Source organism: Zea mays, chromosome 9 (assembly GCF_902167145.1).
Source record: "Zea mays cultivar B73 chromosome 9, Zm-B73-REFERENCE-NAM-5.0, whole genome shotgun sequence".
Classification (NCBI taxonomy): Eukaryota; Viridiplantae; Streptophyta; class Magnoliopsida; order Poales; family Poaceae; genus Zea; species Zea mays.
Genome location: NC_050104.1, coordinates 29,201,574 through 29,225,016, shown reverse-complemented (window position 1 = coordinate 29,225,016; position 23,443 = coordinate 29,201,574). Strand labels below are relative to the sequence as shown.

Sequence of the window (23,443 nt, the reverse complement as noted above, 5' to 3'; positions counted from 1 at the left end):
GACAGTTCGGCTAGACCGAGAGACCTGCCGATTTGATGGAGAGTTGATGCCGATAGATCGAATAGGCCGAGGGACCTGCCGGTTTAATGGAGAGTTGATGCAGATCGGATCCACAACAACGTCAAAATAGATCGTGCTGATAACGTGTTGAGAACAGAGAACCCGTCTGACACAAAAAGGCTATTTAGCAGTGGCAGCTGTTACGACGTCTCACAGAAGGTATGACGTACGATGGAGATGAATCCGTGGTCACAGGAACAGGATGACGACACGAAACAATGGCACGTCTCACAAAAGGTGCTTTTCTTGTTTCTTTTTTTAGGCACAGACGTGCTTGAAAGTCCACATATAAAAGAAGTGCATAGTTGAGACGTGCTTTTCTTGTTTCCTTTTTTTATGAACAAACGTAGCCATGTCCTTTTTTTTCTCTAAATCCTCCTCTCGAGTATGTACGTAGACACCAACACCATTCCATTTTTACAAATACAGAGCGTGCAGTGATATTCGCTCTGGATTTTGCTAGGCTAGGAGTGCCTTCTCGGCGTCGTCGCCACCCTGCAACGACTGTTCCTCGTCGTCAGCCGAGATCTCGTTGCTCTTGGCCCATAGGACAATGTAGAGCCCAGTGAACATGAGCACGATCCCTGCGAGGCTGCATTTCCATTTCCACGATTGCCTTTTAAAAACATTCAGTGAAACTGTCTTCTTTTTTTATGCACAACAGAGCATAGATATATACCTTCCCAGGCTGAGGACTTGGCGGAGGAGAGCCGCGGAGAGGATGGCGGTGCAGACGGTCTGGACGGGCCCGAAGACGGAGACGAACAGCGGGCCCTTCCTGCCCAGGCACCACGCCTGGAACGCCATGCACGCGCCCACCGCGGCCCCGCCGAGGACGACGATCCCCGCGACGAGCGTGGCGTCGATCCTGGGCGACCCCATGCCGAGGAACCTCCCTTCCAGGACGAGCCGCAGGACGGCGGTGAGAGCGGCGCCCGTCGCGGAGGTGGCGCAGCACATGGTGAGCGGCGCGGGGAAGGCGGCGAGCGTGGCGGCCTGCAGGACGGTGACGAGCGCGAAGACGGTGACGGCGGCGACGAGGCAGCAGCAGCCGAGGATCCAGTCGTAGTAGTAGTCGCCACCTCCTGCTGCTGCCTGCAGAGAGGAGGACGTAGAAGTTGGGCTGTGCAGGAAGCCCATGGCCAGCGCTCCCGCCAGGCACACCACCGTCCCCGCCATCTTCGCCTGCGTGTACTTGCACGCCCTGTCGAACCTCTCCAGCCTGTTTTGGTTAAAAAAAAAGGAAGTGACTTCGAAGGCAACCGGCCGGGGTCGCTCGCTCGCTCACTGGAGTATAATAAATAAATTAATTAATTAATGTACCTGAAACAGGCTGCGACGATGAAGATGAGGCCGGGGCTGAGGTTGGGCATGGCGGATGCGATGGCCGGCGTGGTCTTCTTGATCCCCAGCAGCATCAGCGCTTGGAACGCGGTTGTCCTGATGAGTGATGTATGAATTGAATTACAGAATCAGCAGCAGCAGCAGAAGCAGATGTGATGGATGGATGAATCCGATGATGGGGCTACCGTACCCTCCAAGAGCAATGAGCAGGTATTGCGCCACCAGAGTCCCCGAAACCGTGGAAGGCCATCGCTTCCTGTACGTACGTAGCATGATGTAATCGTACGTATCGTATTCACGCATAATATAATCCATCCATTCATGCTGCGGAGGAAACCGAGACCGCACGTACCTCTCGAGGGCGACGGCGAAGGGAAAGCAGAAGGCGGCGTAGGCGGCTCCGGCGACGACGACGACGGCCAGCGGGTCGGCGCCGAGGGCGAGCAGGTGGTCGGTGAAGACCACGTAGCCGGAGAGCACGCACTGCACCAGCAGGAGCCCGCCGACGATGAGCACCTCCTCCAGAAATTTTCCACCTCGGCCTTGCCGACGTAGCATCTTCTTCTTGTCAAGTTAAGCCACAGCAAGAGGAAAATAACCAAAAGGAACAAGTGAAGGCGGTGGTGGCCTTTAATTGCTTCGCTTTCTGTTTAAGTTTCCCAGCTTGATTGACTGCTTGGGCAAGAAAGGTATAGAGAGAGAGAGGGGACTCCTCCAACTCAAAGGGCGTACAATATAGTTATTATATATAGGAGGGAGGAGCGGCACCGTCCACCCATTCAGCATCAACTCTACGAACTCTCAAGTACTACTAGCTACTAGTGTACTAGTTAAATAAATTCGAAACCCTAGCTAGTACAAGTTAGGCTATGCTAGTATTATTGAATGAAAATAAGTACAATATTGTTTAAAATTGACAATGTCTTGATCTAAAAGAACTAATTTTTAGTCTCAATTACCAAACTAAAAAATTAGTAATTTAGAGACTAAAAATGAGGGGACCAAACACCTCCTAAATATTGTTTAAACTTTTGTGACTCATTATTGTATTACCGTACCGGTTCTGGAAGGACGGACTGATGTCATCGGAGGACGAAGGGAAGAGACGATAGAGGGATATGGTGGTGACGCGTGGCAGTAGCTAGTTTCAGTTGGGAGTTGGAAACGTGACGCGTGGAGAAGACCTGCACTGCTGACACTGGCACGCAGGGCGCAGGTGTCGCTGCACTTTTTTTTGGCTTTCGTACGGGTCAGCTGCAACGTCCATGCTTGACTCGCGCGGGGGAGACGACACGTACCGTACCCTACTCCAAATCCACCGGCCATAGCTCTGTTTGGAACTGTGTAGAGCTCACATGCAGTGCAACGTGTACGTACAAAGGCAACGTACTACTACAATTGGTCGACCACCACTCTTGGAGCCTGTACTGCATGCATTGTCACGTACTTGTCACATGTCTCACAAGGCGGGGCCTGTGTTGCTTGCACTCCATGCATAGCATGGGTTAGGCTTTACCGTCACGCTTCTGGTTGCCTCTGCATGGCCAAGCTTGCTAGCTAGCTATACTGCTATAGGCTGGGAATTGTTGTTCATCCCATGCATCCGACATGCTTGCATCTGTGTCACTCGGTCTCAGACACGCGACAGAGCATCCATGATTGCACATCTCAATTGCAAGCCAAGCAACAGCAACAGCAACCGCACGCGCAGTCGTCGTCGTCTTATTTCTTTCTCACGTCTCGCTTCCAAGCAAAAGCAATCGACAGAGTACTCAGTACAGTATTGCTCATTGACGATCGATGCAATGCCAACCAGTTTGTCACACAAGTACACCAAGATATATACTAATACCATACTCCATGTAATAATATTATTAATAACGGCAAAAAAAATAAGTATTTGAAACGAGGGCAATAATAGAACAGCACACAGTCTGTTATATATATAGCCTGATCTACACATACAGCCGCATGCTGTATACATACACACACGGCAAAAAAAACACACACATGCCCCCACCCGTTCATCCTTGTGATGGGACAAAAATATTTTGTAAGATGCGGCATAAAACACGCATGTTATAAGTTCCATACTACAACGGGCAAAACTGGAGGGGCGGAGAATAAAGAAAAAGGCGCATAAACTTGCAACATGTCGGTCGAGCAAACCAAGCTATCCTAAAGCTGCTTATTAAGATATATGTACATACGCATCGCCTTGCTCCTGAGTGTGACGACTCCAAACGACCTTCTTGCCTTCAGGCCAGCCAGCTGCTTCTCTCACTTGCTCGTTATCCTATAGATCGTTTCTTTAGTGCAAAGCGATTTAAGGAGGGGTCAAATCGACGAAATATCGGGAACGGGTTAGAATTACATGAACGGGAGATGAACCCGGGAAGAGCCCGACTTTTGATCCATGCTTGAGGCATCCGAAGAGAGCAACCTCCTCTGCAGTAGAAAGGGGCGCCCAGTAGGGGTCAGAATCCAACGAACAACATATTGCATTTTCTACCAGGCTAACCGGGTCAGCTAGCTACATTATGGGATGGGTGCACTAGTTAATCGGATACAGGAATCACAAATGAAATATACACTACCACCAGAAACTACATTCAAAACCTGGGTACACCAACGACAAACATTCTGAATAAAGAAAATGAGGTGAAAAACAACAGGTACTTACATGCTCCTCAAAGTTTGGACTAGTTAGGTTGATTGACAGATTTTTCATCAGCAACAGTACCTGGAGATCAAAAAAACACCATACACAGCTAGTTAGGGCAAGTTAGTTTCATACAAAATAAGCATGACAAGTGCCAGTAGTTATGTCCAAAAGATCAGACACAAATCCTTTCTTTGTGGCAGAACGCTATCCATTTGGCAATGATTTCGTTTTGACCATGCATCGTATTACTAGTATGCATATATTACAAGAATTAAGCTCAAATGTATTAACATTGCACTAGACTGCATATGTGATAGATATTCAAAAAAAAGAGAGACGAACTGCCAAAATCATGGTTCAAAGAGGCAGGGGCGACGACGGGGGGGGGGGGGGGGGGGGGGGCTAATTCTATAGGAGCTATTAGTTTTTTTTAACTAATCCTCATGTAAATGATACAAAAAATCGTTCTAACAGCCCCCCTAATCTAATTTGGTCCCCTCTAATCTTAGATCATGGCTTCGCCCCTGCTAAGAGGAGGAGCTTATAGACAACTTTGCGCTAGAACCTTAGCCAGGTCTCCATTCAACACATAAAACAAGATCAAGTATGCTGTCCATGCAAAAGATGGATCTATACAGAAACAAGGTTATTAAAGTATGAGCTTTCATGCCTGCAGACAAGAGTAACAAAAGGACATCTGGGTAGATTTTAAATGGAAAACGAGTGAAGGGAATACCGTTTCAGCATCAATGGGATCCATTTCCTTCAACTTCTGCAAATGCCCATTTGTCTCTGGATCAAATATGCTTCCCAGGAAGTTGTATACACGAGCAAAGTCTGGCATGGCTGCATGTTTCACCAGAATAGGGAGGGGAGAAAGTTGTCAGTATGAATCTGAAGAATAAGGGCTTGTTCGGTTCTACCCCAATCCATATGGATTGAGAGGGATTAGGGGGTTTCCATCCCTATTAAGTCAAAATCCCTCTCAATCCGTATCAATCCCCTCCAATCCATATGGATTGAAAATAACCGAACAAGGTCTAAGGGGGCACACGTGACACAGCTACAGTTGACAATATCAATGCTACCTCCAAACGAAAATACAAAGTATCAGGGTAAGGATCCCATTTCCACTGTGACGTAGCAAGGCCATAAGAGCCTGTAGACCCTTACCAATCAAAGCATTAAGACCACATTTAAAATTTGAAGGACCCATTATGGTTATGATATGCAAACAGAAGATGGATCTAACATCAACATAGCCTTTTAGTCCCAAGCAAGTTGGAGTAGGCTAGAGTTGAAACCCAACAAGATGTCACCAAAAGGATAAAGAGAAAGGGGAGGGGAAAAGCTTTTGAGAGCACTAAAAGGAAAAAGGTCTAATCACGGTTCAGGCACGTGGATAACTTCTTTCCAAGCACTTCTATCCAAACACAACTCCATTAGGATATTCCATTCCTTCAAGTCCTTTTTGATTGCCTCCTCCCATGTCAAGTTTGGTCGACCTCTACCTCTCTTCACATTATTGTCCCGTCTTATGATGCCTCTATGCACCGGTGCCTCTGAGGGTCTCCGATGGACATGTCCAAACCATCTCAACCGGTTTTGAATAGGCTTTTCTTCAATTGGCGCTACTCCTAGCCGATCGCGTATGTCATCGTTTCTCACTCGGTCCAATCTTGTGTGCCCACATATCCAACGCAACATATGCATCTCTGCGACACTTAGTTGTTGGATCTAACATAATATTTTTTTTCGTTAAAGCAAGCAGAGCAGTCAAGATGGAGATTAAAAGATAGCAGCAATTTGGTGCGATTGTAGGTCTAAGAGCTCAATTTCGCATATTTGTCGTGATGTGTTGTCTCTCCCTTATAGATGCATCAAATAAATAAAACAAAGTTGTTTAAGAGTAATATTTTTATATCTAATAATACCTATAGTTTAATGGTTTTTAGGCTAGGGTGGTCCGTGGCCCACACGGACCACCCTTTACCACCGGGGTGGGGGTGGAAACCAATCTGCACTGATAATGTGAAGTGTGTCCAAGATACTTAGGAAGACATTAAACTGACAAAGAATTGAAAGAGAAACCCAACACTCAGTATCGAATGCCTGATGTCTTGTTCTGTGTTTTCAGAAGTTGGCCAAGTTCCAGATTGGCTACCTATGCTACTAGAGTTATTATATGTTGCACCTGAGCATGTAGCATCTGTGATAAGTATCTCCTACAAATAAATTGATCCAAAATGGAGTTCACAATAAAGGAACAGTACAAACCTTGTGTATGCCTCGGACTGAAATGTTGAACAGGAAAAGCATTATTTACACTAGAGTCTGTAGCAACAGTAGCTACATCCATAGGTGTACCACAGCCTTGCTCCATTATGTGTGAAACTTGTTGTGGTAAGACAACTTGAAGGGCTGCATGTTTCCCGGCTTCCGTAATTAGACATATCATTGTAATTTCATGGCAACCAGATGCAAATTAAGGAAAAATGCTTACCCTTTTTTGAGGACTTGTGTGGATATGGATGGGCAGCCTTTCGCTTTGGCCTAGGTGGGGGCAAATGCTCACCTGTTCCATTCTTTTGAACCTTCAAAAAGTACTTCTGTGCGTGACTCCTAATCTGTTAAAAGAGCTGTTGTTTAGATCATGCACAGTTCGTTAGACAACATAACAAGAAAATCAGGAACCAATTTACGTCTTGGAATAGCAAGACGACAGTGGTTGGAGAAAATATCAGTATCGAATTAATCAATTTTCTTGTCTCCCCAATAACACAGGTATTCAGCAGTGGCCAGTTCAAACTCAAACCCAGTAGTATAAAATCTTTGCAGTTGCAGCAACATAAAAGTAGCATGGTGGGGTGGTCTAGAGAAAGCATGAGGTTTACGGTTGCCTGCATGATCCCTTACCCTATGCTGGTAGTTGGTACTTCAAAAATGTAGACCTCCTCACCTAAAACAGCGTGACCAAAAACCATAACTAGCCTAAAACACTGTGTGACAAAGCCAACCAACTAAACAGGAAAACAACGGCACAAATTTGAGTGCCGAAGAGCAGATTTAACTAGACCTGTATTACTGTCTTGGAGCCAACATATGCTTCAATCTTTTTCCAGTCACGGTCAAAGCTGTTACACGAAAAGAAAGAAGGATTTATAGCATAATATGTAAGAAAGCTGCTCCAGATGTGTGACATGAGGCATTCTACAAGTATGAAATGCCCTTAAACTGCTAAAGCATCAGTTTAGGTGATAAGTCATCTATGTGACCAGGATGCATATTCCACAATGGATTATCATGTACCCAAATTCCTAACATCTATCCTTAGGGTAAGGCATTTCCATTCAGAATAACTTAGTAGGGTGAAATCCTAAAAGACAACTAAGCAGAATCCCAACAGACATATCGTATTTTTTATGAAGGGATTTTATTTCATTAAGATAATGAAGTAACCCAGTTTCTGCCTTACAGCAGTCAACCAACTAAATCAGAACACAGAAAACCAAAAAATTGTCATGCGAGACAACGTGCAAAGGAAATGATTTGCCATCAGGATCTTTTACTTGAGGCACTTGGGAACTCAACTACTACATCAACCCCAACAACCCCTACAGGTGGTACAGAACTAGGCAAATCCTATACACAGATCCAGTAACAGTGGAATGGTGCGTAAGGACCTGAGTTCTGATAAGTTTGGATTCTGGCTATATTTATACAGATTTAGCAGCAGCTACGCGTGAACACAGGCACTTACTAACCACACTGCAGGATTCAATCAGTGAGGAACCTCCGATGTTTGGGGGCTCTTTGTATGAGGCAGTGCTAGTTAGTAGTTGGACTAAAAAATCAGATCAAATTAGGCGGGGTTAGCTAGCTAGTTGGCTAACAACTAGTTGAAGACTTGCCCACCTAAGCCAATTTTTGGCTAGTTTTTCGTTAGCTAGCAATTAGCTGTCGTATCCAAAGTTCCAAACATACCCTTAGATCTACCATTTGACCGACGACCGACCACTAAAGCACAGGAAAACACACTTGAGCACAATTCGCAGATTAACTAACCCCCGGCAACGGAGAGGAAGGAAGAGCAGGTGAGGCAGCAGGAGATGTCAGCGCCAGTGAGACAAAGCAGAGGTTTTTTTAGATAATGGGAAAAGGGTTCCCGGCCTACATCAAAGATGACAGCCGTCCAACAACCACAAGTACTGACATAAAAAACGAAAGAAGCCACAAGCGGCAAACAAACCCAAGCGCAGTTGGGACCTGGAAAACTAGCTATTAGTTAGCCTGTTTCTAAAGCTCCAACCGTGCATTGCGAAGATTTGCATCGTAGTGGCTTCCAGCACCCTGCAAGCATCTTTAATCCTTATGGTGTCCTCCTCACGCTTTTGGAGTAGTCCCCAGAAACGACACCAGTAGGTTCCTCGAAAGAGTACCTGCAAGTAAGTTTGAATAGGATTCTTGTCAAAAACCACATCATTTCGACTAAGCCACAGTGCCCAACAGATAGCTATGGCTCCAACATATATCTTTGCCTTTGTGTCTTTATTGAACCCCTGCAACCAAGAAGACCCCATATCCTGCAAGCTAGTTGGTTCTCTAATACCAAAGGTAAAGTAGATCGATCGCCAAAGAAATCTAGCATAGTGGCAGTCGAAAAAAAGATGTGGGATGGTTTCATCATGGGAACAGAACACACACTTTTTTGACCCATTCCATTTCCTTTTGATTAAGTTATCCTTTGTCAAAATCACCCCTCGTGTTAAGAACCAACAGAAGATCTTAATTTTCAATGGGATCCTAAGTTTCCAGATGAGAGTTTCCTGCCGAGGTATTTCCCTCTCTATCAATGCAGCATACATAGACTGGGAGGAAAACTTCCCGTTTTGATGCAAGCTCCATCTGAAAGTATCTTTCGAAGGGTTTAAAGAGAGCCCCGCTACCCGATTTACTAGCGCATACCAACTCCCCAAGTTCTCCCCCTGAAGACCCCTGCGAAAGGAGACATTCAACGGGACAGACCCGAGCACCGTGGCAACTGTAGTATGTTTATACCGGACAATGTTATACAGACTTGGGTATTTGTATTGAAGTGTAAAGTTCCCCAACCACTTATCTTCCCAAAATCTGGTTGCATGCCCGTTGTTAACTTTGAACATACCATTAGTGAGACAAAGCAGAGGTAAGCCGCCGCCGCCGGAGGAGATGGGGGAGGGAGGGAGGGAGGGAGAGAGTGGGTCGACTCACAGCTGCAGTGCCTCGAGGAACTTGTCGTGCTCGGGGTCGGTCCAGCTCTCGCGCGACTTGGTGATGGTGTAGGGCTTGCGCACTCTCCGGGGGCCCTCCTCCTCGTCGTCGATCCCAACCGGCGGCAAGGGCGTGGCGGCGGCGGCGGCACAAGACTCCACCGCCTCCTCCTCCTCCTCCTTGCCGCCCCCCACGACGGCCGGGACGGACGGATCCAGAGGGTGCGGCGTCGAGCTCGTCGACACCATCGGCTGCCGCTGCGCTGCTCCTCCCTCCCCCCCCCCTTCCTCGTAGACCTAGAGTTGGCGTGGTCGTCCGCTGCTGGTGTTTGGCGCTTCTGCTGGCGTGAGACGTGAGGCAGGAGAGGACAAAGGAAGGAGCAGTAGTGACGTGACGGGTGGTGTGGTGGCTGGTGCTGCGTGCTGCGTGCTGGTGCTGGCGGGGAAGAGCAAGACAGCAGCTGGAGACGATGACTAAACTTCGCGGTCGCGCGGCTCCTCTCCTGGCCACAAGTTTCTTCTTCGCACTCTAGCACGCGGCCCCACATAGCCTTTGCTTTGCCTGCCTTGGGCTTGCATTCTCCCTCTCCCGTGTTTTGTCTGGGAGTTTCGGCCCGTCACGAAATGAAAGCCTTCGTTGATAGGATGGCAGGCCGGCCTTCTTCTCGTGTAGATGTGGTGGCACTGGCAGGGCAGGCAACCAAGTGCATACAAATCACAAATCACTTTAACGATTGGCAGGCCGGCCTTCTTCTCGCGTAGATTGTGTAGATTTAAATGAGCAAGGGAGATGAGGTTATTCCATGATTGATTGTTTCTATATTGTGTTAAGTATGTGTGTAATTTATTTGGTGGAAGTAGTGAATATTATCGGTGTATAGGTTATTTGGTTGGATGTTTTTTTGCAAAATTTCAATTGATGAATTATATAGTAATATATATAAATATTAAATATCAGGTCCCTATTAATTTTTTGGTCCCCCACCCGTCACCTCGGTCACATGGCCTCAGAGGCGGCCCTGTCCATGGTATGTATATAAGCCAAGTTTATAAAAGTATTCTTACCATCTCAAAATTACAAGATGTCTTTTTCACACACATTATTTCTACTATATATCTAGATATAATTCATATAAGAGTAAAGCAAATTATAATGCATATAGAAAAAATATAAATTCTCTTATACTTAATTTTGGAATAATAAGTGTGAGGATGAATATGCACCAAACGTAAAATCAGAAAATCGATGGCGATTGAGTGGGTCAAAACATTGAGAGAATCTGATATCTGCCATTGCAACGAAACATGTTCGCAAAATTATCATGAGACCTATATTTTAGCTCTGATTGAGATAACTTAGCTCCAGAATTTTTGATGGAGTTGATAGAGCATGCCATTAGGTGTTCCAAATAATCGTGGAGCTGTAAACTTTTAGAAGACATTTAAATAAATTATTTTGTTTATTATTTAGATTAAAAATATTTTTAAAAATATTTAAATTGGTATTATAAACTACGGCCTCACACGGAAGCTAGAATCTGAAGTCATTCTAAACACTTTCTTTATAAAAACAGATAGAGCTACATTTTATAAACACATGAGTAATTACAATAAGGAGGTAATGTTTTAAGTGGCAAATTTCTAATTATTTCTCAAAACATTACCTTTTCAAGTTCACAATGAACTCAAAGCGCATAGAGCGTGAACCGTCGTATAGACGAGTTTTTTGCTATTATAAACTCTATTTCAAACAGCTTCGACATAATAGTCTTTACAAATTGGGATTCGATAAAACAGTTTTTTCAATAGTGTTTCACTGCTAGAATAGAATTATTAGTTAACTTAAAACTGAATTTTTTTTTCTTTTATCTTTTTTGTCATATGACATGACCATTTTGCCCATTGCTCTGTTTTTTTGAACGCATCCAATCCAATTGAAACGGAGCAGGTAGTTCCTTTATTTTCTCGTGAACTCCATCAAGAGCAGCCAACCGCGCCAGAAACTCCCACCGCGTCGCCGCTATCCTGGCCTTCCCCACTGTGCCACTGTTAGGGCTGGCCATTCGGTCTATTAGGGTAATTCGGTTCGGTCTATTCGGGTTTGTGAAATTTCGGGTTCTGAAAAATGAGAACCGAAATTTCCAAAAATATTTTAGGAACCGAACCCGAATAGACTCACAATTTCGGTTCGGTCTATTCGGTCCACCGAATAGACCCGAATTGTAGAGAGACTAGTATATTTTGTTAAAATATAGACAATGAATAATTAATTGAAAGTACTATTACTACAACAAGTGACTATAAAAATTAGCATACAAAGATATATATACTATCGTTTAGATGATATCATTATTTCTAGCTAATAAGTTCATAAATCATATAATAATATCATCACATATTAAGAGCTTTTTTATATTTCGGGTTATTAGGTCTATTCGGGTTTTATAGGTTAGGAACCGAACCCGAACCCATAACCCGAAATATAGCACATATAGGAACCGAACCCGAACCCGAAAACCCGAATAGACCAATAATTCGGTCTATTCGGGTTCGGTTCGGGTTCGGGTTCGGTTTTCGGTTTTAAAATGCCCACCCCTAGCCACTGTTGTCATGGCCTTCCCCACCGTGTCGCTGTCGTCCCGAACTTCCCCACCGTGTCGCCGTTGTCCCAGGCTTTCTCACCACGCGGCCGCCGTCCAGAACTTCCCTATCGCGCTGTCGTCGCCGTCCTGGACTTCGCCACCACTGTGTCAGGTTCGTTTCATGCCAGTAGCATGTGGTCGTCACATGCAGTTTGTAATCCGATCGTCGTTCTCTGTATCATGTTCCAGCAGCCTTTCCTGGCTACATACAGTTTGTAAATCTCTGTTTCGTAACTATGTAGACTTACATTTATTTGTTCTTTTTTTGGAATCTGCAACTATGTAATATGAACTGTTACATGTGATTTATTTGTTCTTTTCTGGAACCTGTAACCATTTTAGATGATTTTCACTTAAAAAAAAGAAGGTCGGGTGGGCCGCTACAAGGCCGGGTGGCCGAGCAGCCCACCAGGCAGCTCGTTCCTAGGGCATGTGGTGACAGCGGCTGGCTGCTCGCGAGAAAGAAAAAAGGGAGCATGAGCTCTGGCGGGGGGCGGTTGAGGGCTGCACGCAGTTCAACGCTTGCCGAACTCCATGTCGATCATTGCGCACCTGCCTGGCAGCCATCTCCTTAAGATGGGCGAGCGCTCCCATGGCTGGTTAGAGGTTCGCTCTGCTGTTCTTCCTCTCTCAGTGTTTCCTGCTCCGGTGAGAACTGGAACTGCCAGTTCGTACCTTGGTATTCTGGTGGCGATTCTTGCTGGGAGTGGTTCAAAGAGGGAGGAAGTGGTGTTGTGCTTGGCATCGTGTCTTTCATGTATTCTGTTGCCGGAACCGTGCATCTGTAGTGTTGCGGTTCTTCTCTAATCTTTGTCCACCGTGACCTGGTGCTTGGGCTCCTTACTGCGCGGTGTTTCTCTTCTCGGGCTGGTGCCGTGGACATCTCCCTCGGCTCCGACAGCGGCTCTAGTATCTTTGTCAACCTCCCGTCGTGCAGGTCCGGACGTGGGCGGCAGAATTGGTTTTCTGGGACAGAACCTTGTGTTCGCTGAGCTGGTCTTCCCACGTAGACAATCTACATGATGTGAGTTACTCGTTGCATCTCTATATTTATTGAATAATTTTGTGCAATCTACTAGTATTATTTATTTGGGTGTGATTGCGCAATCTGTGGGCGAATTTGATTGCTCGATGATGATAGCGGTGTAGTGAGACGACGTGACAGTCTGGGTTTTAGTGTATTGTTATTTTCAGCAGTAATATTATTTATGCCTAGTAATTTCTTTCACTATTGTGCAAGCTGATTATTTAAGTTCATTATTGTTCCTTAATTCATGTGCACACTGTTTTGATCTTGATATTCATGCTTGATTTCTAGGCTCATAATATTTGATCTAAAACCCTGATTTGGCAAGATTGGACTGTCACGTTAGTCGAGGATCTTTGATCACCCTTTAGCGTTGGAGGGTTGTCTAGCGCAGCAACCCACTATTTTGAGAGCAACATTTTAAGATAAACAATCATGTTTATTTGTTTAATCTGCCTTCTTCATCTACAAGCCATGTTTAATTTACAAATGGACCCGAGTAACTATGTTTTATGGTTTCAATTAATGGAATTGCTACTGTTCATTGCCGTTATAATTACATATGATATTTATCTGAGTTCTATGCTTGTTTTATTCGAAATTAGAATATTTAATTTATTTAAATATGTTAGAAGCATGTCACTTATTTCTCTAAATTTACAACAGTCGCCACATGCAGTTTGTAATCCGATCGTCGTCCTCTGTATCATGTTCCAGCAGCCTTTCCTGGCTACATACAGTTTGTAATAATCTCTATTTCGTAACTATGTAGACTTACATTTATTTGTTCTTTTTTGGAATCTGCAACTATGTAATATGAACTGCTACATGTGATTTATTTGTTCTTTTCTGGAACCTGTAACCATGAAATATGGTCTGCTACACATGATTTATTTATTTTAATTTTTTGTAGTAGCCATGAATGGAGATAAGCAAGTCGAGATGGATTGGAGTTTGAATCAGGGCAACACGATAGATTCATCGGTTACATTACCAGAGCAAGCACCTCCACTGGTAGATTGGGATTTAATACAAATTCAAGAAGAAAAAGAAGAGGAAGGAATAAAAGAACTTTGCAGTGAAGAACAAGTTTATGCACTTTTGGGTCTGTCACGCGAGGATGAGAGGGAGGAAGAAATGGCTACAGAATCAAGAGCCGATGGACCCAATGCCTCTATAGTTCTCGATATAGAGGGTGTTGAAGATGTACCTATGGTAGTGAATGATTATATTCTACAGGAGACAGTGATGGAATATGACAAAGATAATCTCAGTCTAGATGTAGGCACCATATATCCTTGTATAGAAGATTTTCGATTGGCTGTGAAGCAATATGCAATAAATAAAGAGTTTGAATTGGGTATTAGGGCAGCAAGCAAGTCAAGGTATAGAGGGTATTGCAAAGGTGGAGATTGTCCTTGGTCTGTTTCTGGATTCAAGAAGAAGGGTGTTGTTCATGTAGGTCACGGTGTTGAATGATGTACACACTTGTACATCTAGTAGAAGAAGAAGAAGAACTACACCTTCATGCAAGTGGGTTGCTTCCAAGGTTGTTTCTATCCTTCAAAAAAATCCTCATATGGGTGTTAAGGAGTTGCAGGTTAAGCTACAAGATGATTACAAGTGCACAATTGGTTATGACACGGTATGGAAAGGAAAAGAGAAGGCTCTAGATCAGTTGTATGGCTCGTGGGAAGAGAGTTTTCGGCTGCTATATAATTGGAAGGCAGAGGTCATGAAGGGGTCACCACATAGTGTTATTGAGATTGACTGCAAGGTGGTTAAGGGTAGTACTTATTTCCACCGTTTTTTGTGCACTTGGTCCTTGTATTGAGGGGTTTCGATCAGGTTGTAGGCCATGGCTTGGTATTGATGCCACCGCACTCAACGGTAGATGGAATGGACACTTAGCTTCCGCGACTGCTATGGATGGTCACAATTGGATGTATCCAGTTGCATATGGATTTATAGACTCGGAAACAGAAGACAATTGGAAGTGATTTATGACTCAACTATACAAGGTTGTAGGTGAAAGTTGCCTAGAGGGGGGGTGAATAGGCAAGTGGAAACTTTTTCAACAAAAACTAGAAACGAACTGGGTAAAACCGGTTCAACCGGTGTCAAAACCGGTTCAACCGGTTTGCACGAGCTCAACTAAAGAATGAGATATAAAACTAAATTGATCTCGAAATCCACCTAGTTAACTTTGGAAATGAGATGTTCTAGTTGATCCACAGGGTTCAAAGTAGTAGATCTGAGAAGGGCACTTCTCAAAATCCACACACTAAAAAGATATAAACAAATCTTTCACAGAATGGTGAGAGAACGAATAACACAAATAAACACAATGAGCAAGAACACAAGATTTATCCCGAGGTTCGGTCACACCACCAAGGTGCCCTACTTCCTCGTTGAGGCACCCACAAAGAGCCGGGTCTCTTTCAACCCTAATCCTCCCTTTGCCGACCACAAAGGTCAAGCCCACACAATAATCTTTGCTCAAACAAGCGGGTAATACAAACTTTCTTGTGGTCTTCCACAAGATTTGGAGACTCACAAGAGACATCTAGTCATCTAGGAGCTAGAAGCTCCAAGAGTAATGAATCCACAAAGAACTCGATGTAGTACCAAAGCTCAAATCAAGAAGAGCAAGAGAGATTTGGAGATGAAGCACAAAAACTGCAGCTCTCAAACTCACTCAAAGATTTCTCTCCAAAGATTTGAAATGGGAGAGGCAAGAGGTGTGTGAGAGAGAGTGGGAGGTGTTTCTCAGGTTAGGAATGGAGTCCAAGTCGTGCTCTCCTGTGGAGGAGAGAGGTGGGAGTGAGTATATATAGGTGGGGCTCCAAAACTAGCCGTTTTGACTTTTCTGCCCAAAAACCGGTTGAACTGGTCCCAAAACCGGTTGAACCGGTTTTTCAAAAAGCTGCGCACAACTTTTTGGCTGACACAGTAGACTGGCAGAAAAAAGTGAATAGTGCAAAAACCGGTTGAACCTATTTTAAAACCGGTTGAACCTTTTTCCACCAGACAAAAACCGGTTGAGTGTCCGGTTGAGTGTCCGGCTGAACCATTATTTTCCAAAAAGGTGAACAGTGCAAAAACCGGTTGAACCTGTTTTAAAACCGGTTGAACCTGTATTTTCCAAAAAGCAATTTTGGCCAAGATAGACTTAAAAAGGTTGTACTACATACTTTCACTAAGGATTAACAAGGGTAAAATGGAAGTTTTAGATCAAGGATTTTGAGCTTTAGTACCAACACCAACCTTCTTTATGGACCCCCTTGATAGTACGACGATTCCTATACTCAAGTCAAATAAAATATAATTAAGTAAACTCCTTGAGTCATTGGTGTCTCAAGTGTGATTTCTCCATGATGTTGCTTCATAAGGATCACAAACATCTTTGTCTCACCTTTTGAAGCAAACACAAATCGAGCCTGTGACTTGTGCCATTTCACCATATATGAGTTCAAATCATGGCTTCAAGTCACGTTACTGATGCATCAACATGTTGTAACTCTTCATAGCTGATTAGTTCATCGACTTAGTGCAAGTACTCTCTTCTTCACCTTAGCCATGGTACCTCGGTCTACAAGCCGTCGCTTGACCTTCACCTTCGCTTAGTTCCTCGAAGCCCTTTCCTTGCTATCTTCACCCTATCAAGCCATTCTTGAGTCACATCCTATTGAGCATCCATTGAGAGAATCATTTCTTCAATATTGTGAATCTTGCTTTAATGTCATCTAGATATAACTGCTAAGATCAATCAAGCTCTAGTTTGATTCTCATATATTCATATATGTACTAATAGTAATATGGTCAAGTGTGAATCATCTAGGCCCCTTTGGTGATGTTTTGGTAATTAATGACAACTACTTGTGGACTAACGATTCTTGGAGAAATAAGAATGCAGGGTTGGACTACATAGAACAGGAAATGTTGGAGAATCATAAGCATTGGTTGTGGATCAGATGAAGGCAAAGGTATAATATAGGTTTCGTTTTTGCCGGTCTTGTGGAGTTTAGAGAAGATACCTGACCGGATTAGTAGGCTAGATAGTCGTACTATTAAGAGGGGTCAATGACTTTGATCTGTGTAAAACTTAGTGCCTCATAGAGCATCAAGTAGTTGCATTTGCATGAGGACTAACAGCGCTTCAAATTTCTTGAGTTAAAAGTTCTTTCAAAAGCAAGTTTGAAAATTGCAAAGTCTTGGATGCGCGGACCGTCCGGGCCTTGAGGGCGGACCGTCCGCGATCCACCAGAGGGGTCCGAAGTCTGACCACTTCAGAAGTCACTTTGTTCCATTGCACTATGGACCGTCCAAGCCTTAGGGCCGGACCGTCCGCAGTCATGACCAGAGAAGGCTGGTTTCAGGCCAGTCCCTGAATTATAGCGCGGACCGTCCGGCTGTGATGGGCGGACAATCCGCAAGTGTCAAACATGTTTTGGACAGGGACTGTGTGATTTTGTAGATTTGTACTACGGACTGTCCGGGGGACTAGTCCGGACAGTACTGTCTCAGGTCTCGGACCGTCCGACTTTATAGGCAGACAGTCTGCGCATGTTAACTATTCTTGGTCCGAGGCTCGGGTGCCTCAAGCTACCAGGTCGCGGACGGTCCGGCCTTGGAGGGCGGACTGTCCGAATCCACCTTTTCTGACAGCTCTAACAGTTTTCAAACGAGAATTATAGCCGTTATATGTACGGCGGACCGTTCGACCCTAGGGCGCGGACCGTCCGCGTGTGCGCAGAACTGCTGTTTTTTGCACATAACGGTTGGATTTTGATGGGGGACTATAAATAGAAGGGTAGCTCGTGTGAGAGAGCTGGCTTGGCCATTCCTTGCACACATTGAGCTCATTTGTGATCCTCCAACTCACTCTCTCACACTCTTTGCTTGAGATTGCATTCTAGTGAGAGATTGAGGGTTCCTAGTGCATTTGCATCATTCGGTGATTCTTGAGGCACTAGGTGGTACACCGAGCAAGCGTCATTGGCTTGTTACTCTTGGAGGTTGCCGCCTCCTAGACGGCTCGGGTGATTGTCTCCGTCGAGCTCTCCAAGAAGATTGTGGAGAAGCCGCGGTGTTGATTGTGAGGGGTTCGCGACTACCTCGCCGGAGCGGCAAAGGTGACATTAGTGGAATCGAGATATTGAGTGATTTCTTGTCCACTTGGCTCAAAGATCAAGCCGTGTCTTGATAGAGGAGCAAGTGAGAGCTTGAAGTCCACCTCAACGTGGATTAGGGGTGATCGGCAAATCACCGATACCACGGGATAAATTTCGGTGTCTCTACCTTCTTGCATTATTGCCTTGCAAGTGATTAGTGTTTTGCATATTGTTCCTCAAGTATTCAATCACCGTAGTTGTTTCTCATACATTGTTTACTTATTGTCACTAGAGAATTTATTCCTCTTGTTATATTGATTAAATTTACCTAGTGTTTTAATTTTAGTCAAACCGCCTATTCACCCCCCCTCTAGCCAGTGTCCTAGATCCTACAAGTGGTATCAAAGCCGAGGACTCCATTGTTTGTGGATCTAATCATCCCGGAGTGGGACAAAATGGCTAGTAACAACAATGTGCACATTGGGAAACCACCACATTTTGATGGAAATAATTATGACTATTGGAAAATAAGAATGTCAATGCATCTTAGAGCAATGGGTGGAAAAATTTGGCCAATTGTCAGGGATGGATTTGTTGTGTTGAAAGAAGATGAACCATCCGTTAGTGATAATGAGAATATCCTCACAAATGATCAAGCCATGAATGTCTTTTATGATGCTCTTGATATAAATGAGTTCAATCGTATCAAGAATCTCACAACCGCTCATGAGATTTGGATTAAGCTAATGGAAATTCATGAAGGAACTACAATTGTGAAGAGTGCCAAGCTATATGTGTGCAAAGGGAAGTTTGAGCAATTTATTATGAAAGAAGATGAGAGTGTATCCAATATGTTCAATCGGTTAAATGAGATAGTAAATGAACTCAAGGGACTTGGTTTTAATGTACCGGATGTGGATTTCACTCACAAGTTCCTTAGACCACTTCCGAAGAAATATGAGACCATTGTGACAATGTTAGTAAGGAGTGATCTATCTACAACTTCTCCAACCGAAGTATTGGGAGAAATTCTCACTCAAGATATATTTAAGAAGTCACAAGCCGATGCTTTAAGTTTGGCAAAGAAGGTGAAAAGTGAATCAATTGCTCTCAAAGCTAAGGCCTCAAAGGCAATTGAAAAGGAAGATAGTAATGATGAAGAAAATGAAAGTGAGAGTGATGGTGACATGGCTCTATTTGTAAGGAAATTCAATAAATTCATGAAGATGAAGAGAGGTCAACCTAGAAGAGGTCAAACATCTAGAAGAAATGCTTTCAATGATAGAAAGTGTTTTGAGTGTGGGGAACCCGGTCACATTGCCATGAATTGCCCAAGCAAGAAGAAGAAGGGCAAAGATGAAAGTGACAAGAAGAAAAAGAAATACTATAACAAGAAGAAAGATGGCAAAGCCTACTTAGTTGAATGGGACTCAGATGATAGCTCGGATGATGATGATGACGACACCTCATCCAAGCTTAATGCCGGAATTGCCATCAAGGAAGCTCCCTCACTCTTCTCATCCCCACATTGTCTCATGGCAAAGGGAGATGCTAAGGTAAAAATCATCACCGATTTAAATGATATAAAAGATGATGATGATATCGATGATGTTGATGATGATGGCTATTCATATGATGATCTTGTTAGAATGTTAGGTGAGGCCGATGACTACATGCACAAAGAAAAAGAAAAATTTAAGATCTTGAAGGAATTGTATAAAAACCTCCAAGTGTCTTTTGAGGAGCTCAAGACCTCTCACAATGACCTAAAAGAAAATTGTGAGAAGCTTGCGGATGCTCAAAAATCATCTATTGTGCATGAAGTTGAGGTGGTCACTAAGGATGTTGGAGTCACTTGTGACTTAGTTGATAGTCTTACAAGTGAACCACTACCTACTAACTCTATTTGTGATAAGTGCAAAATTTCTCTCAATGATAACATTGCTCTTGATGAATCAAAAATTATTGTTGAGAATGAAGTGTTAGTAGATAGAGTAAACACTCTAACTCATGACCTAGAAAAGGCATATGGTGGTAAGGCTAAATTAGATTTCATATTGGGAAGTCAACGGTGCTCTCTTAACCGTGAAGGTCTTGGATATGTTCCCAAGAAAGGAAAGAATGCTTTTGTAAAGCAAAAGACATTGTTTGTGAAAGAATGTGACAAAGTGTGTCACAAGTGTCACAAAAAGGGACATGTTAAGAAAAATTGTCCCAAGTTCAAAAATGTATCCTCCACTTGTTTTGAGCATTGTTATGTTCTTTCTCATAATGCAAAAGGTGTTCATGCTAAATTTGTTGGTACTTCAATTGTTGGAAACAAAAAGAAAGCTATTTGGGTGCCAAAGACCTTGGTCACTAACATCCAAGGACCCAAGCAAGTTTGGGTACCTAAAAGAGATTGATTTCCTTTTGTAGGTAAACTACAAGGCGGGAGGGAATCATTGGGTGTTAGATAGTGGATGCACTCAACACATGACCGGAGATATGAAAATGTTTACCCAAATGAGTGAGGAAGATTGCTCAAATTATGATAGTATCACATTTGGAGATAATCGCAAAGGAAAGGTTAAAGGTTTGGGTAAAATTGCTATTTCAAATGATCATTCTATATCAAATGTGCTCTTGGTTGAGTCTTTGAATTTTAATTTACTTTTCGTAGCTCAATTATGTGATTTAGGATTTTGTTGCAATTTCACGGTTGAAGATGTTATTATCTCTAGTGTTGATGGTAGCAATCTTAAGTTTAAAGGTTTTAGACATGAAAATCTTTATCTTGTTGATTTCTCATCTAATGAGGCAAAGCTCACAACTTGTCTATTCTCAAAAGCTTCACTAGGTTGGTTATGGCATAGAAGACTTGGTCATGTTGGAATGAAGCAACTCAATCGGTTAACCAAGCATGACTTAGTTCGTGGCTTAAAAGATGTGAAGTTTGAGAAGAACAAATTGTGTAGCTCTTGTCAAGCCGGGAAGTAAGTGGCAAACACTCATCCAAATAAAAGTCAAATGTCCACTCATCGACCTTTGGAATTACTTCACATGGATTTATTTGGGCCCACATCTTTTGTAAGTATTGGTGATAATTCTTATTGTCTTGTGATTGTGGATGATTATTCAAGATTTACTTGGGTTTATTTTCTTCGAGACAAATCTAATGTGTTTGAAACATTCAAGTCATTTGCTATATTGGCTCAAAATCAATTTGATTTCGACATCAAAAAGGTTAGAAGTGATAATAGGTCGGAATTCAAAAATGCGAGAATTGATGAATATTGTGATGACAAGGGTATTAAACATGAATTCTCTTCCAAATATACCCCGGAACAAAACGGTATTATTGAAAGAAAGAATAGAACTCTCATTGATATGGCTAGGTCTATGTTAGCGGAATATAATATATCAGATTCTTATTGGGCCGAGGCATAAATACCGCTTGTCATTCATCAAATAGACTATATTGTCACAAGCTTTTGAAGAAAACTCCATATGAATTGCTCATTGGTAGAAAGCCAAATATCTCATATTTTAGGGTATTCGGTTGCAAATGTTATATTTTAAGAAAGGGAAGCCGACTTTCTAAATTTGAGAAGAAATGTGATGAGGGTTTTCTTCTTGGATATTCATCAAATAGTAAAGCTTATAGAGTCTTCAACAAAACTCATGGTATTATTGAAGAAGCATATGATGTTGAATTCGATGAAACAAATGGGTCTCAAGATGAGAGTGATAATCTCGATGATGTTGGGGGAACTCAATTGATAAATGCAATGAAAACAATGGCCATTGGTGAAATAAAACCAAAGGAAGATGATGATGAAAATAGTGTGGTTGTCATTCCTTCATCCTCAACTCTAAATGAGGAAGATCACCAAAGCCAACAACATGATGAAACTATGGATACTCATGATCAAGGTACTTCAAGACATTCGGTTCCTCCTAATGCTTCAACTAGCAATTATCAAACGGTATCAAGAATTCATCATTCCATTGTGAAGGATCACCCGGTTGATCAAATTGTGGGTGATATTAGTAAGGGTGTTCAAACTCGCTCTCGCATAGCTTCGTTTTGTGAACATTTCTCTTTCGTATCTTGTATGGAACCTAACTGTGTAGATGAAGCTCTACTTGATGTTGATTGGGTGAATGCAATGCATGAAGAATTAAATAACTTCGCTCGAAATGAAGTTTGGGAGCTTGTTGAGAGACCAAAGAACCACAATGTTATTGGTACAAAATGGGTGTTTCGCAACAAGCACAATGAAGATGGTGTGGTAGTAAGAAACAAGGCAAGATTAGTTGCACAAGGATATACTCAAATTGAGGGATTGGATTTTGGGGAGACATTTGCTCCCGTGGCAAGATTAGAAGCAATCCGGATTCTTCTTGCTTATGCTTGTGCACATAATATCAAGCTCTACCAAATGGATGTAAAGAGTGCTTTTCTAAATGGTAAGATTAGTGAACTAGTGTATGTTGAACAACCTCCCGGTTTTGAGGACCCCAAAAGACCTAACCATGTGTTCAAGCTTTCTAAAGCTCTCTATGGGCTTAAGCAAGCTCCACGCGCTTGGTATGAAAGGCTTAGGGATTTCTTGCTTTCCAAAGACTTCAAAATTGGGAAGGTTGACACTACTCTATTCACTAAAAGAATTGGCAAAGACTTATTTGTTTGTCAAATCTATGTTGATGATATTATTTTTGGATCTACTAATGAATTATTTTGTGAGGAATTCGGAAAAATGATGTCAAAAGAATTTGAAATGTCTATGATAGGAGAATTGAGGTTCTTTCTTGGCCTTCAAATCAAACAATTGAAAGATAGAATTTTTATAAGTCAATCAAAATATTTGAAGGACATGCTCAAGAAGTTTGGTTTAGAAAATGCAAAGCCTATCAAGACTCCAATGGCAACAAATGGTCATCTAGACTTAGATGAAGGAGGTACTATGGTTGATCAAAAACTTTATCGTTCAATAATTGGTAGTTTGCTTTATATTACCGCATCTAGGCCCGATGTTATGTTTAGTGTATGCATGTGTGCTCGATTTCAAGTTTCACCTAGAGAGATTCACTTGAAGGACGCTAAAAGAATTCTAAGATATTTGAAGTATACTCCCAATATTGGTCTATGGTATCCCAAAGGTGCTCAATTTGAATTAATTGGATATTCGGATTCGGACTATGCGGGGTGCAAAGTTGATAGAAAAAGCACCTCCGGTTGTTGTCAATTTCTTGGTAGATCTCTTATTTCATGGTCTTCTAAAAAACAAAATTCGGTTGCTCTCTCTACCGCCGAAGCGGAATATATATCAGCCGGAAATTGTTGTGCTCAACTATTA

At 42.9% G+C, this 23,443-nt stretch overlaps 1 protein-coding gene and 3 pseudogenes across 2 annotated transcripts; 1 reads left to right on the top strand and 3 right to left on the bottom strand.

Annotated features, from left to right (window-relative positions):
- Positions 1-289: 289 nt before the first annotated feature.
- On the bottom strand, positions 290-2,110 carry LOC100272362 (uncharacterized). Its single transcript, NM_001146845.1, has 5 exons — positions 1,757-2,110; positions 1,595-1,660; positions 1,384-1,500; positions 740-1,282; positions 290-652 (listed from the first exon to the last, which is right to left on the bottom strand). The coding sequence occupies exons 1-5, from the start codon at positions 1,960-1,962 to the stop codon at positions 520-522; spliced, it is 1,065 nt and encodes a 354-aa protein (NP_001140317.1). The 5' UTR covers positions 1,963-2,110; the 3' UTR covers positions 290-519.
- Positions 3,289-7,837, bottom strand: LOC103638178 (SANT superfamily pseudogene; annotated as a pseudogene).
- On the bottom strand, positions 8,193-9,809 carry LOC109942397 (SANT superfamily pseudogene; annotated as a pseudogene). The gene is made up of 2 exons (NR_163459.1): positions 9,320-9,809; positions 8,193-8,508 (listed from the first exon to the last, which is right to left on the bottom strand). The product of NR_163459.1 is annotated as an SANT superfamily pseudogene (transcript).
- Positions 9,810-13,905: 4,096 nt separating this feature from the next.
- Positions 13,906-23,443, top strand: part of LOC109942495 (uncharacterized) — a 54,609-nt pseudogene continuing 45,071 nt past the window's right edge.